This window comes from Rosa chinensis, chromosome 4 (genome assembly GCF_002994745.2).
Source record: "Rosa chinensis cultivar Old Blush chromosome 4, RchiOBHm-V2, whole genome shotgun sequence".
NCBI lineage: Eukaryota > Viridiplantae > Streptophyta > Magnoliopsida > Rosales > Rosaceae > Rosa > Rosa chinensis.
The window spans coordinates 51384347-51396298 of record NC_037091.1 but is presented as its reverse complement, the minus strand read 5'-3'; the positions used below and the strand labels follow the sequence as shown (position 1 = coordinate 51396298).

Here is an 11952-nt window from a genome sequence, read left to right as displayed (position 1 = left end):
TCTGACGAAGGACTATTCAATATTTATTATCAGAAACAGTCCAGATCTACAACCCTTTTGAGGAAGGATAAGATGGGTTGCTGACATCAGAACAAACCAAGCAATAGGAGCAATGACTACGAGCAATCACACACCCACCTCAAGGTCACCTCATTTAGCTTTGGATTTGCCGACAAATTTACTTCACATTGAAGCTTCCTGGGCCCATATCAAAATTTGAAATTTAAAACCATGGCTTAATGCCACCGGGATCATCTTAAACCACTACTAATATAGATTAGGTAACAAGAACGATCAAATTATAACAAGACAAGAACTGGAGTGTCAAATCGCTTGCCATCAATCTAAAACTCAAGTTTGCACACGCTAACTAACTAACAAGCTGATCATATTCCATGTATCAAAACTGGTCCTATAATGATATAACATATATCCTACCACCACAATAGATGGTATATGGAACTTGCCGGGTGAATTTTGAAGAGATACAATTCTCACAAATAAAATGAAGATTATCCATATCGTGCTGAAAGAGTTCGGAATTGAACCATACTGCCAACTAGGTGGTAGTGAAGATTCAACTCAGGAGTCCTTAGCAGAAGGGGAAGCTTGTCGGAGTCTGCGCTGATGAACGTCCCAGTTGTACACCCGAGCAATTGTTACCTGCTCAATAGTAGTCAAAGCGTCAAGGATTTCCAGTAATACGAATAGGGACATCTAAACGATACAAGCATATAAAAAATGAAGGATTGTTTGAATTCTGAATTCTAATGTGAATAAACCAAAAATAATGCATGCTGCTTGTACAAAACACGTTGGGAATTGATTGCTTTAACGGTTTGGCATAGTGCTTCACTATTTTATACCACAATCATATAATGCCTACATACTTTTAAATGTACAAACCTTGAATCTATTTAACTAGTTTATGAAGATTCAGTACCTGGGTAATTGTTACTTGATCTCTCAAGAACTGTAGATCAGCAAGAAGAACTTCTAAACTGGCTTTAGCATTATCTAAATTCTTTCGTAGAAGGGCAGTAGCCTGCACCAAAATGTTACAAAAGAACTGATGATTCTGTCCTGAACTCAAAAGTAATGAGCTAATATAAGAAGTTGCGGACCTCTTCACAAGAATACTCCAACATGACATTAGCTCCCAGCCATAAACATACTGAATCAGTATCCTCAATGCTAGCTCGTGAATATATGCCTTCAGAGATCTCAAAATCAGTAATAAGTGCCTGTATAAGAAAAAGGGCCTAATCAAGAACACTTATCTTTAACTAATCCTCTAATATTGGATAGAAACCACAAAGTTATTATATCAAAAATGAAAATATATGATGTACCCAACATTTCTGTTCAGTTGCCATTATCAAAATATGTTTAATGACCTAGAGCTACCACAACTTCAACCATTCTTGTAATCACCATAATAATTATGTCCCAATCAGGTAAATTGCAAAGGCATTCTGAAATTTCAGAACTAACTATGTTGGCTTTCAGGAAGATTAACAGATTCTACCAAATTGAGACTTTGCCTTTACAGCAGGTTACATTAACCTCAGAAACATCATCTAACCACTAAACTTCATAAATAAAATCGTCTTGTCCTTGCACTCTAAAGCACTTTAGCCAAGTCTGAGATACAAAACTCAGACCCTCAGATATGCAAGAAAAACCTATAAATTTCTTTTCTATGCAGCATATTTAATTGCAGAAGAGCACCTATTTGACACCTGTTTGGAGGGAATAAAAGGACAGTGCATAGTTCACAGTAGGAATGCAAAAGAAATCCAAAGTCATCTAGTCATGGAAGACAAATCCTGGTGGTGGTGATTTTCATTTAAAATTAAAGGAAAGGGAGAAAGATAAAGAAGCTAGATATGCCATATAAGAATATAAATAAGCATCAGCATGTTCTTGCTTTTCCATTTTCTTTTTTTCTTGAAAGAAAAAAAGGCATCCATTTTGAGCCAGTCCTTTATTTTGTTTTTCCTTAACCTTGGAAACCTCATGTTCAAGAATAAAATTCAAAGTGATGAATCTAGTAAAACTGTAAGTGTTCCGAAGGATACATGCTTTTCACAAGTTCAATCAGCATATATGTGGGTATGACTGGGGACTAAACATGTTATTACATATGTCATTAAGAAAGTGATATGGCAAGCTACGTGCTTCGTAATCACACCATAATGCCAAGGGTGGAGAACCACAAAAAACGAACCTCACCAGTACCCTTCTTAGCTTGCAACGTGGCAACAACATCTAAGCACTTCTCAATGTCAGGAATCTTTGCCTGATAATCAAAATGAGGAATAATCAAAATTCTACACGTATATATAGGCAGTCAACAGCTGGAGAAACAGGATAAGTGATATCAAAGTATGAAACATAAATGAGACAATCTGTCACATAACGAAAAATTTCTATAGGTTACTACAACCATTTTCTCTCACATCCAGTCATTAGCCTTCAAGACAAACACGAAACGAGACAACTTAACTACGACATCTTAGTTTAAGTTTGGACTCCATTCTAAGTTACACAATAGGTTCAAGCTTTAAAGACAATTTCCAACATACTACTATGCCAAGTAGCACCACAGTTCATAAGTATCAGCAAAAAACTGTAGTTCTATGTCAGATGCAACCGTGTCCAGACACTGACTCATAATCGTTACGGGAAGTTAGGTAACATTTGTAACATATTAGGTTCAAGCTTCAGATACAATTTCCAACATATTTCTATGCCAGATAGCATCACAGTTGGTAAGTATCAGCAAGAAGCTGTAACTCTATGTCAGATGCAACCGCGTCAGTACACTGAAACTAATTGATTAAACGATAAAACAATAATGACATGGAATGTGCATGATCCAAAGAAAGGGCTTCGCTGAAACATACCAGAAGTTCCCTTTGTTGAGCTTGAAGTTTCATTTCAACCATTTTGTATTGCTGAAGTCTGCAAGCAGCAAGTTGCCAAAAACAGTATAACACCATTAAATTTCAATTTCCATATCTTTTAAAAGTGCATCAGCAATGCATAAGAAGACAAACTCATTTTGAATAAGCTTCAAGTATGATTCAACCAGATTTTTTTTAAAAAAAGAAGCTCAAGATTGGTTCATATATTCATTCATTTCAATCCCAATTAAGGTTTAGCAAGTCAGGTGTGCAAAGTATCAAACTTTGGGAAATCGATTAGAACTATAGGAGTCAAAACCTGGATAATCAACATGAAAAAGACAAAGGCTTTAAGAAAAATGAAGAAGTAAATCTTAAAAGGGCAGACCTTTCTTGGAGAAAAGCGAGGGCAGAGTTACAGTCGAAGCCGGTCTGGGTGAGATAGGTCTGCACATCTTCTACGAACTGAGCTCCAGGTATTCCTCTTCTCTCTGTTACCACCTCTGCCGACGACGACGACGACGACGACGTAGCCATTCTCAGTCTCTCTCACTTTCTCAGACCAATTTCGCAGAGAAACGCTTGTAGTGGTTGAACGAGTGCGGAGGTTTGTAGAAGAAGACTCAAAGTGACGCCGTTTTGTGGTCTAGGTTTTGTATATTGGATTCGGATTTCGTAGCCCATTGTTTATGTTGGACCCAATTTGAGCCCAAACCGAAAAGAAAAGGCTATTGGGTCGTTGGGATTGTGATTTGTGAGGATGAATATGTATCATGATCTTGTGAGTTTGTTTTTATTTTTGGGAGTTCTTAAGGAATTTGTGCAAGGGTTTAAAGCAGAAATGGATGTCAGAGAATACAATCGTGAGGAAGAAATGAAAGATTCTAAGGTTGAGGGAAGTTACTTGAAGAGAAATGAGGAATGGTAACATCAGTAATAAAGGGTTTCTATTAATATTTGCAAGAAAATAAGGTTTAGAGAAGTTACTGAAGGGCACCCTATAGTGACATTTGTGATCCAAACTTAAATTTGGATAGTAGTAGACTAGCTCTCTTTACGGTAGATAAATATCACAAGATCGGTTTATATGTCGATACATTAATATATCGCTTACTTTTTTGCCTTACTACAGTAGTCTCACTATATTAGATACTAGAGATTATGTAGATTAAAGGGCCTTTCAAAAATTTTTTGGAAAAATATATCGACAGTGTCTGTACTCTATCAATAGTTCCTAAACCAAAAGTAGTGCAGCAACTACTAATGATAGATTAAGTACCACCCAGATGATCCACATGAATTTTAGATATAAGGTAAATACTATCTATACGAGAAATATAATATATTTTATGTGTAGTGGAAGCTAAGAAATGAAGATTGAAACGTACTTCTGCATCTAAATTCCCAAAGTTGGAGGGTTGGAGACCTGCTCTTTTATTTTTATTTTTTTTATTGAACATATTGTATTCTAAACAAAAGGAAAATGATTCGGGCAAACGTACTGGTCCCGGCGAGGCCTCTTCTCTTTGATATGAATATGTTTTCACATTCATGCATGATTTCTCAAACCACACACCAATCCCTGTCTAGCAACCTTTTCATCGACATGGATTATATTCATTTATTTCTTTCAAATTCAATGAATATTACATACTCGATCGATCAATCAATAATGGCTGATCGAATCAGGCAGATCGAGTTGTAGGTGACTGATAATTCCCAGTTTAGCTAGACTAAATATATGCAACCGATCATTCACCAAAAAATACCATGTCATGTAGTGCTTGTCAAGGCAAACAATAGCGGGAAGTACACTAATTAATACTCTCGGATTCATATGTAGTGTCAACTGTCAAGAACGAACATGATATACATACTAATTCAATGTATATATGCTAGCTGCGATATCGATCTCCATCCTCTCCTCGATCGATCGACACTGACAACATTGCTCCTAGTCTCTATTTATGCTGCGTGCACGTACTATTTTAACATGTTGGGTCGACATTGGCTGGGGCATTTCGATGATTCGATTTCTTTGATAATGCGACAGAATACTGTTCAGAAAATTTGTTTGCTCTATACAGCAAATTATATTTGTATGCAATGTGCGTTTGATTCATGCAGCATATTTCAAGCTAGCTAGTTTCTTAATTATGTCATTACCGGCCTGATTACGGCTGACATCGATCGATGAGAATGACATATATGCAGCTGCAGCGTGAAGTAGCTTTGGTTGTGCTGATTCCAGGGTTTAGAAGCCTTTTAACCATTGACCATACCTGAAGAAGACAGAGAATGCTTTTGGCCGGTGACTATAAATCTTGTCAATACACCACTGCCACTACATGAAAGTATGAAACAGTTAGTTATATCAAAACGATACACGTACATATCATGTTCGACATTACAGTAGTCTATTATGAAATTCCAGTACGTCCAGAATGAATGAGCGAAGTTGCTAACTTGGCTGTCTTGCCATCAGAACCACTAATTAAGTACGTTACATACTGTCGATCATCTCAAGTATGTCAATAAAACATTAAACAATCATTTAACCATCTTACCGTGATCAATCTACAGCAAGTTTAATCTCCTTCGATGTATTTGAAATGGAACTGAACAACAACATCCATATATTATTAAGATGAAATTGGTGGAACTGTTTCTTATGGGACGGTATTTGTGCCTTTGTAACATCAATCGGCATATCGTGTTTACAACGAGGAGCTGGTATATGAGAAATTTATGGAGTAAAGTTTTGTGTATGTTGTAGTATTCCTTTAGAAAAACTGTTATTTTTGCGTCTAAACTCTCAAGGTTGGACTTGGAGGCTAGCTTGGAGGCCTAAAGTGCCCCATGATAGACATTGCTTCATGTTTTGGTCATTTTCATTGTCCTCTTAGGTAGCTAGCTAGGCTCAACCCCTATTTGTACATCTTGTCATCACATGAATCATTGAATATGCATAATTATTCCTCAAATATGCGTACACCTTCCTAGCAGCGCCTTCGACCTTTTTGTCCACATAGTTACGTCATTCCTTTCTTCCTTTCAAATTCAATTAATATTAATCCGCGCGATTTTTGGTTGGAGATTCCTTAGAATGGGAATGGCTGATGCATCATTGATATATGGTTCCCAGTTTATCTAGACAAATTGAAAATTTTTCGTCATGATATATTCACCAAATTTATACTTATGGAGATAGGGGCATGTAGCTAGCAGTGTGTTGTGTCAAGGATCAAAATTATAAATGTGCTCAATTCATTGTATATCCTGTCCTCCCTCGTCATTGATGACACAGTGCTAGCAGTTAGTTTCTCATTTTGTCAAAGCTAGCTTGATGGGACGTCAATCCATAACTCCGTATAAGTTATCAATCCTGACGATCGAAGACCATAACAATAACATGGTATTTATATATGGGTCAATGGCGGCTAGGCCGCAAGGGCACTTGGATCGGTAACTTTGATGGGCAATTATATGAGGCCTCAATCAGGCTTAAGATTTGTGGCCTCAAATCCTAGGTGTCATGCCATGTAAGTAAATACAAATTTTATTTTTAATTTCACATAATATATCTTGTCACATCATACTATTGCAAAACTAAATTTTCCTTTTAGATGTTAGGGGATGAACCAATTACATTAATTAATCTCTCTCTTAGTCCTAGAGCCGCGAGAGAGCACCTACACCACAAAAAGTCTTTCTCGTCCGGCGGTGGCCATGGGTAGTGGCATCGCCGCGTCCCGGGGCTGGCTGCCGGACTGGTACTCAATTGCCCGGGTAGAGGTCTGAAGTGAAGGGTGTTTGGCTTGGGTTTCTAGCAGGATGGGTGGCGTCGGTTTTTGGGCAACATCTCTCAACGTTCCCTGCGGTCGTTTCCTGTGCAGTTCTGCATCTGGGCGCGGATTTCCAGATCTGGCTGGTGGGTGTGGAGTGTTTTGGCGGCGTTGTGGCTCGTGGGGCTCCGGGCAAGGCGCTGCACTGCAAAGGCTCGTGAGGCTAAGTGCAACGGGGCTGGTGGCGACGCTCGACCGCGCGTTCTCTCGTGGGCAGCTCTTGGCAAGGCGGTATTGGTTTCGTCGTGGAGCTCGTTGGCGGTGGAACAGCGTCGGCATTGTACAGGCGGCTGAGGGTGTGGTGATGATGTGGTCTGGGCTCGGGTCAACCTTTCTGTTGGGCCGGAGTTGGGCCTCTTTCTTTTGGGGCAGGCCTATTGGGCTTTCTAATTTGGGCTAGGGTTTTCCCTCAGCCCATTCCTATGTTTTTTAGTTTGTCTAAATTACAATAATTCCTTGTATCAGGAAACTAAGCATCAATGTGCATTTTATGTCTCTTTAGCGTCTCTGGAGTAGTACCGAAGGAAGATATCCGCTATCTCTACGTATTTAAATGTACAATGAGTAGGACTATATGTATGTACCACTTGTGGGTACTACCACTAACTTCTTGTTTGTCTCAAAATGATAGCGAAATGGTATGTAACGACCTATTCTGGCTTCTGATGAATATATATTGCCACCCGTTTTTGGGTTTGATTCAAAAAAAAAAAAATTACATTAATTAATTTAATTAGGTGACGAAAAAAATATTATCTATTAATTTAAGAGATATATCTACAGATTCTTTAACCAATATTTTTCTTCATTTAATTAAATGTTTTCCTTTAATTTTTCTTTCCAAATGGCATTAATATACTGAATTATGTGTCAAGAAATAGACGTTAACTTTTCTTTCCAAATATTGATTAATTTCATCCAAAAAAAATAGCATTAATAAATCGAATTTGGGAAATACTCATGTCTAAATAAAGAGGTAAGAAAAAATTATACATTAATTAGCAGCCATTAATTAACATCTACAATCTAAATATAAGAGAAAAAATAATAAAAAATAATAAATTCAGATCTAACGTTTAAACCTTAGCTACATAAGGAGAAAACAATGAACAAATGAATATGCATTTTTCACATTATATTTTTAAAATTTGTAGGAACCCAATAAAGGTTGAATTCATATACATATGTTATGCAAATCTATTAATCGAATGTACATGTAAGTCTATTAACTGAATTACATGAAATTTTTTCTATTTTTGATTAAAGAAAAAAAAATTGTTGTTTAAAGGGTGATTCTAGTTGGACCTCTAAATTTGATATTTGGACCTCCAACTTTTTTCAGTTATTAATAGACTTTGTCAAGTCATATGAAAAGACAAATAAGGACAGAGTGAGAAAAATGAAAAAAAAAAATTACTTTTCTTACCTCCCCAAATATAACATTCAATTAAATTGGTTTTTTATTTTTATGGAATTTCCTTATATTACCATATAGTTTTATAATTTACCTAAAACAACTACGTAAAAATAATATATAATTTCTATACATGACCCATCATTTAATACAAAAGTAAATTCAAAACAATCTAATTTGGAATTTTCTTAAACTAAATTAATTGAATATTATGATTTAGTTATTACTCAATCTTCCAACCCAAAACCCGTGAAATCTTTCTTTTAGCAAATTCAAAGGGATTCTAGCAACATATCAAGATCAATAACTAATCCTCTGATTAATTTTGGTGGAGGAGAGACATACTCATAAGAAAATAATATCATGTGATTTTGATTCATTTTTATTCTCGTGGTTGAAGATAGAGATAAAAAGTAGAGTAACAGATTATTGTATCTCATGGTTAAGGGTGTTTTAGTAAAAATAAGGAGGTCTACTTAGCTTTTCAAGTATTCTAAAAAGTAAATTAGAGGTGTACTAAGTATAGGAGGTCCAAATAGCAAATCTGGAGGTCCAACTAGAACCACGCTTGTTTAAATCTAGAGTAGTGCTACAGACACCAAAAAATTATACCAAATGACATAGCGTCTGAGTTGGTGTCTTACGTGTCATGACATTCAATTTAATAATTTCCAGCAAATTTCATTTATTTTATCTAAAAAACTAATTAGTCAGCAAAAAAGAAGAACGTGGTTTACCAAACAACCAAATCTGCTACCGCCCTTCCTCAAACAAATCAAGCAACCACATCTGCAGGATCAAAAGAGCAAAGAAATCTAGAGAATAGCGCAAAGAAATTACATAAAATATGGGAGACTGTATATATAATAGTACAACTATTTCTTTCTCCCTCTAACAATATAAGAATTCATATTATATTCATTTGAAACTCATTTGAAACCCAGTAGAGATGGATCTGGCCATCAATTGAAAATCACCATTTCTCATTTATTCCATCACTACATATCTCTATTTCCAACAGGATGAAACCCACCACCTCTAACAGTATATAAATAGATCATTATTCAATTACCAATGAACTAATGAATTAAGCCATACACAACTTTGTATTCTATTTACTCTGTTCTGGTTGATGGCCTTTTCCTACAGTTGCGTGTTAAAGTCTCCATGATTTAAGGCGTTGGTTTAGGGTTCTTCATTCCTTTTGTTGTTGTTTATCATATACATTTTTTTTCTAATTAAACAACAATAACTTTTAATTATTGATCTTTCCATTTTAAAGAATAAAAATAAACATAAGAATACATGCTAAAAATAGTTTGATAATATGGCACCTGCCACATCATTTGGTATTGATATTTGGTATAATTATTTGGGATCTCAAGCATTTTTGTTAAAGCTAACATGAGTGCAATGAAAAGAAAAAAAATGAAAGAAAGCCAAATTTTGTTTCTTTTTAGCAGAAGCCAAAATAATTTAGAGTCATTAGATTTTGGAAGGATAAGATGATATTTTTCTCAAGAATTATTTGGGCATGATTTGACAAATAGGTGATGTGTATAGATGACAAGGCATGACACTTAAAATTGAGGCTACAAATCTTACGCCCCCTTGAGGCCGCAAATCATTTTCCAACTTTGATAATGGAAGAGTATATTTTCTTCTTTCTTTGCTGGCTCTCTATACAACAACATATTCCTAACTAGTTTCTTATGTCAACATTACCCGGTTAGGGATTGGATGAGTCGATGAGAATGACAATACATAGTTGTCTTTGATTGGGTGTCCATTACGGTTTGGGACACCTTAAACCACTACTAGTTTGAGACATGCATGCATAAATATCTTTTGGATCAATCAAACAATATTAGCGGGATGAATTCGAATTTGAAACTAACCACGTACGGGTGTAGTAATTAAGGATATTGATTAAGTCCAATATAGTGAATTTGGTGCATATAAATCTCGTCAATACACAGTACATGAGGTGCGGAAGGGTTTGTGATCGAAGACACTTCTTGATATATTATCATTGCAGGTGCATTGCCAGTTGGCTTTGCTTCTTCTGTTCTTGTAGCAGAGGCTTAATTTGGGCATAAAAGTGAGCCAATCTATGAACAGTTGAATGGGAATTCTTGCTTTATTATCAAAGATGTTACAAGAATACAAGCCCAAAATCACGTTCCTTGGAGAGTTTTTTTTTAATTATTTTTTTTATTTTTTATGATGATTTGGAGAGTCTCTACCATCATACAAGATATCAAATATTTATGTTCCAACTTCAGCAGTGTTTTAGAGAGGCCAACATAGTTGCTAATGAACTGGCTTCTTTTGGCTGCAGATTAGATCAAAATAGTGTTTGATTTTCATTGTAATTCTCAGATTTTTTTTGTTTGATAGACTGTTGTTCAAGATCACTCGTGGATCACTTTTGTAAGTGTATTTTATCATGAATAAAAGTCATTGATTATATTGAACCAACACATTCGACACGTACATATATATATTCAATATATAGTAGTCTATATGTCACTAGTTCACTACTTAGAAATTCCAGTCCAGAATGAATAGGCGTAGAAAACTTTTTTTTTTCTTTTTTTTCTTTTTCTTTTTTTAGAGCACAAAAACTTATCGAGCCTATTTTGCCTGTCTCGCCATTAGCAGCAATAAGTATTTAAGAGCAACTCCAACAGCTTCCCTATAATTTTTGTATTATAAAGAAGCAAAAGTCAAACTTTTAGCCTATTTTTCTTCTCCAACTCCAACAGATTTCTTAGTTTACAGTAATCTATAAAATCTCCATATTCTTCTTTAAAATTTTGGAGTTTGCTGTAAATATAGGGAATTTGGTTTTCTCTCTCCTCACTTTCCCTAAAATAGAGATAGTTATAGGGAATCTGTTGGAGCAAAAAAAGCTTATTTTTCCCTAAAGTAGAGTAAAATCAAATTATAGGGAATCTGTTGGAGTTGCTCTAAGTACGTTACTGTCACATCCCATTGAGGTCAATAAACAATATTACTTAATTCTGTGGATGAGGGCCAAGTTAACTCTACTTTGGTTAATCACACCCACTTAATTTTCTATACCTATAAGATAATCAATATTGATTATCAATCATCAGAGACCATTACTGTTATTGATGTTCTCATGCCTGCGTCATATATATCCATGCATAAGACCACGATTGTAAATTATGTGCAACATGAAATGAAACTGAACAATAACAATTTGGGACGGCATTTGTGATCAAGTTGTAACGTCAATCGGCTGATCTTATGCTCAACAAGGATCAGTTGGTTTTGCCTGCTCAACTGGAGTATCCCTCTCTTGATCGAGGATCGTTGTGATGCACTCTCATCGGAGAATTAACGTGTGGTGCTCCGGCATGTTATGCTTAGTACGTGTTAATGACAACTAAAATGATGCATGGGGTTATTCTAATTTCCGTACTCTGTGGAAGCGCCTATGAATTCTCTTCAACTGCAACGTTGCTGCTATATCTGGTGTTCGTCACTTCTGGTTTAATAAAGTGCTAGCTGGTTCTCTCATCATCGACCAGCAATCTCCCTTTACTGGAGAGCTTATTGCAGAGCTCTAAACTTTCTTGAGGGTTAGACTCGCTTAGACTTCCTCGACTAGCTAATTCGTTTTTACTACAATAAGTTACTAATGGGGATGCCTGCTAAGCGACGTAAGGTTGGCAAAGTAGCGACTGATCCCAAAAAAAAAAAAAGGAGTGGGACTGCCCGGAATCCCTAGTGTAGGTTGGTCCCCTATTATTTA

The 11952-nt window shown here is 36.0% G+C and overlaps 1 protein-coding gene across 1 annotated transcript; it reads right to left on the bottom strand.

The window, feature by feature from the left end:
• Window positions 1–271: 271 nt before the first annotated feature.
• On the bottom strand, window positions 272–3534 carry LOC112196039 (probable prefoldin subunit 3). The gene is made up of 6 exons (XM_024336310.2): window positions 3298–3534; window positions 2910–2967; window positions 2231–2302; window positions 1125–1244; window positions 944–1045; window positions 272–663 (listed from the first exon to the last, which is right to left on the bottom strand). The coding sequence occupies exons 1-6, from the start codon at window positions 3444–3446 to the stop codon at window positions 583–585; spliced, it is 582 nt and encodes a 193-aa protein (XP_024192078.1). The 5' UTR covers window positions 3447–3534; the 3' UTR covers window positions 272–582.
• Window positions 3535–11952: the final 8418 nt, after the last annotated feature.

Bases quoted from the DNA above. Each gene is read 5' to 3' on its own strand.
- LOC112196039 (XM_024336310.2), bottom strand. From the start codon at position 3,446: ATGGCTACGTCGTCGTCGTCGTCGTCGTCGGCAGAGGTGGTAACAGAG. The intron at 1,245-2,230 runs GTTCGTTTTTTG...TTTCTTATACAG, and splicing joins CTAAGAAGGGTACTGGTGAG to GCACTTATTACTGATTTTGA. The intron at 664-943 runs GTACTGAATCTT...ACTATTGAGCAG, and splicing joins ATCAAGTAACAATTACCCAG to GTAACAATTGCTCGGGTGTA.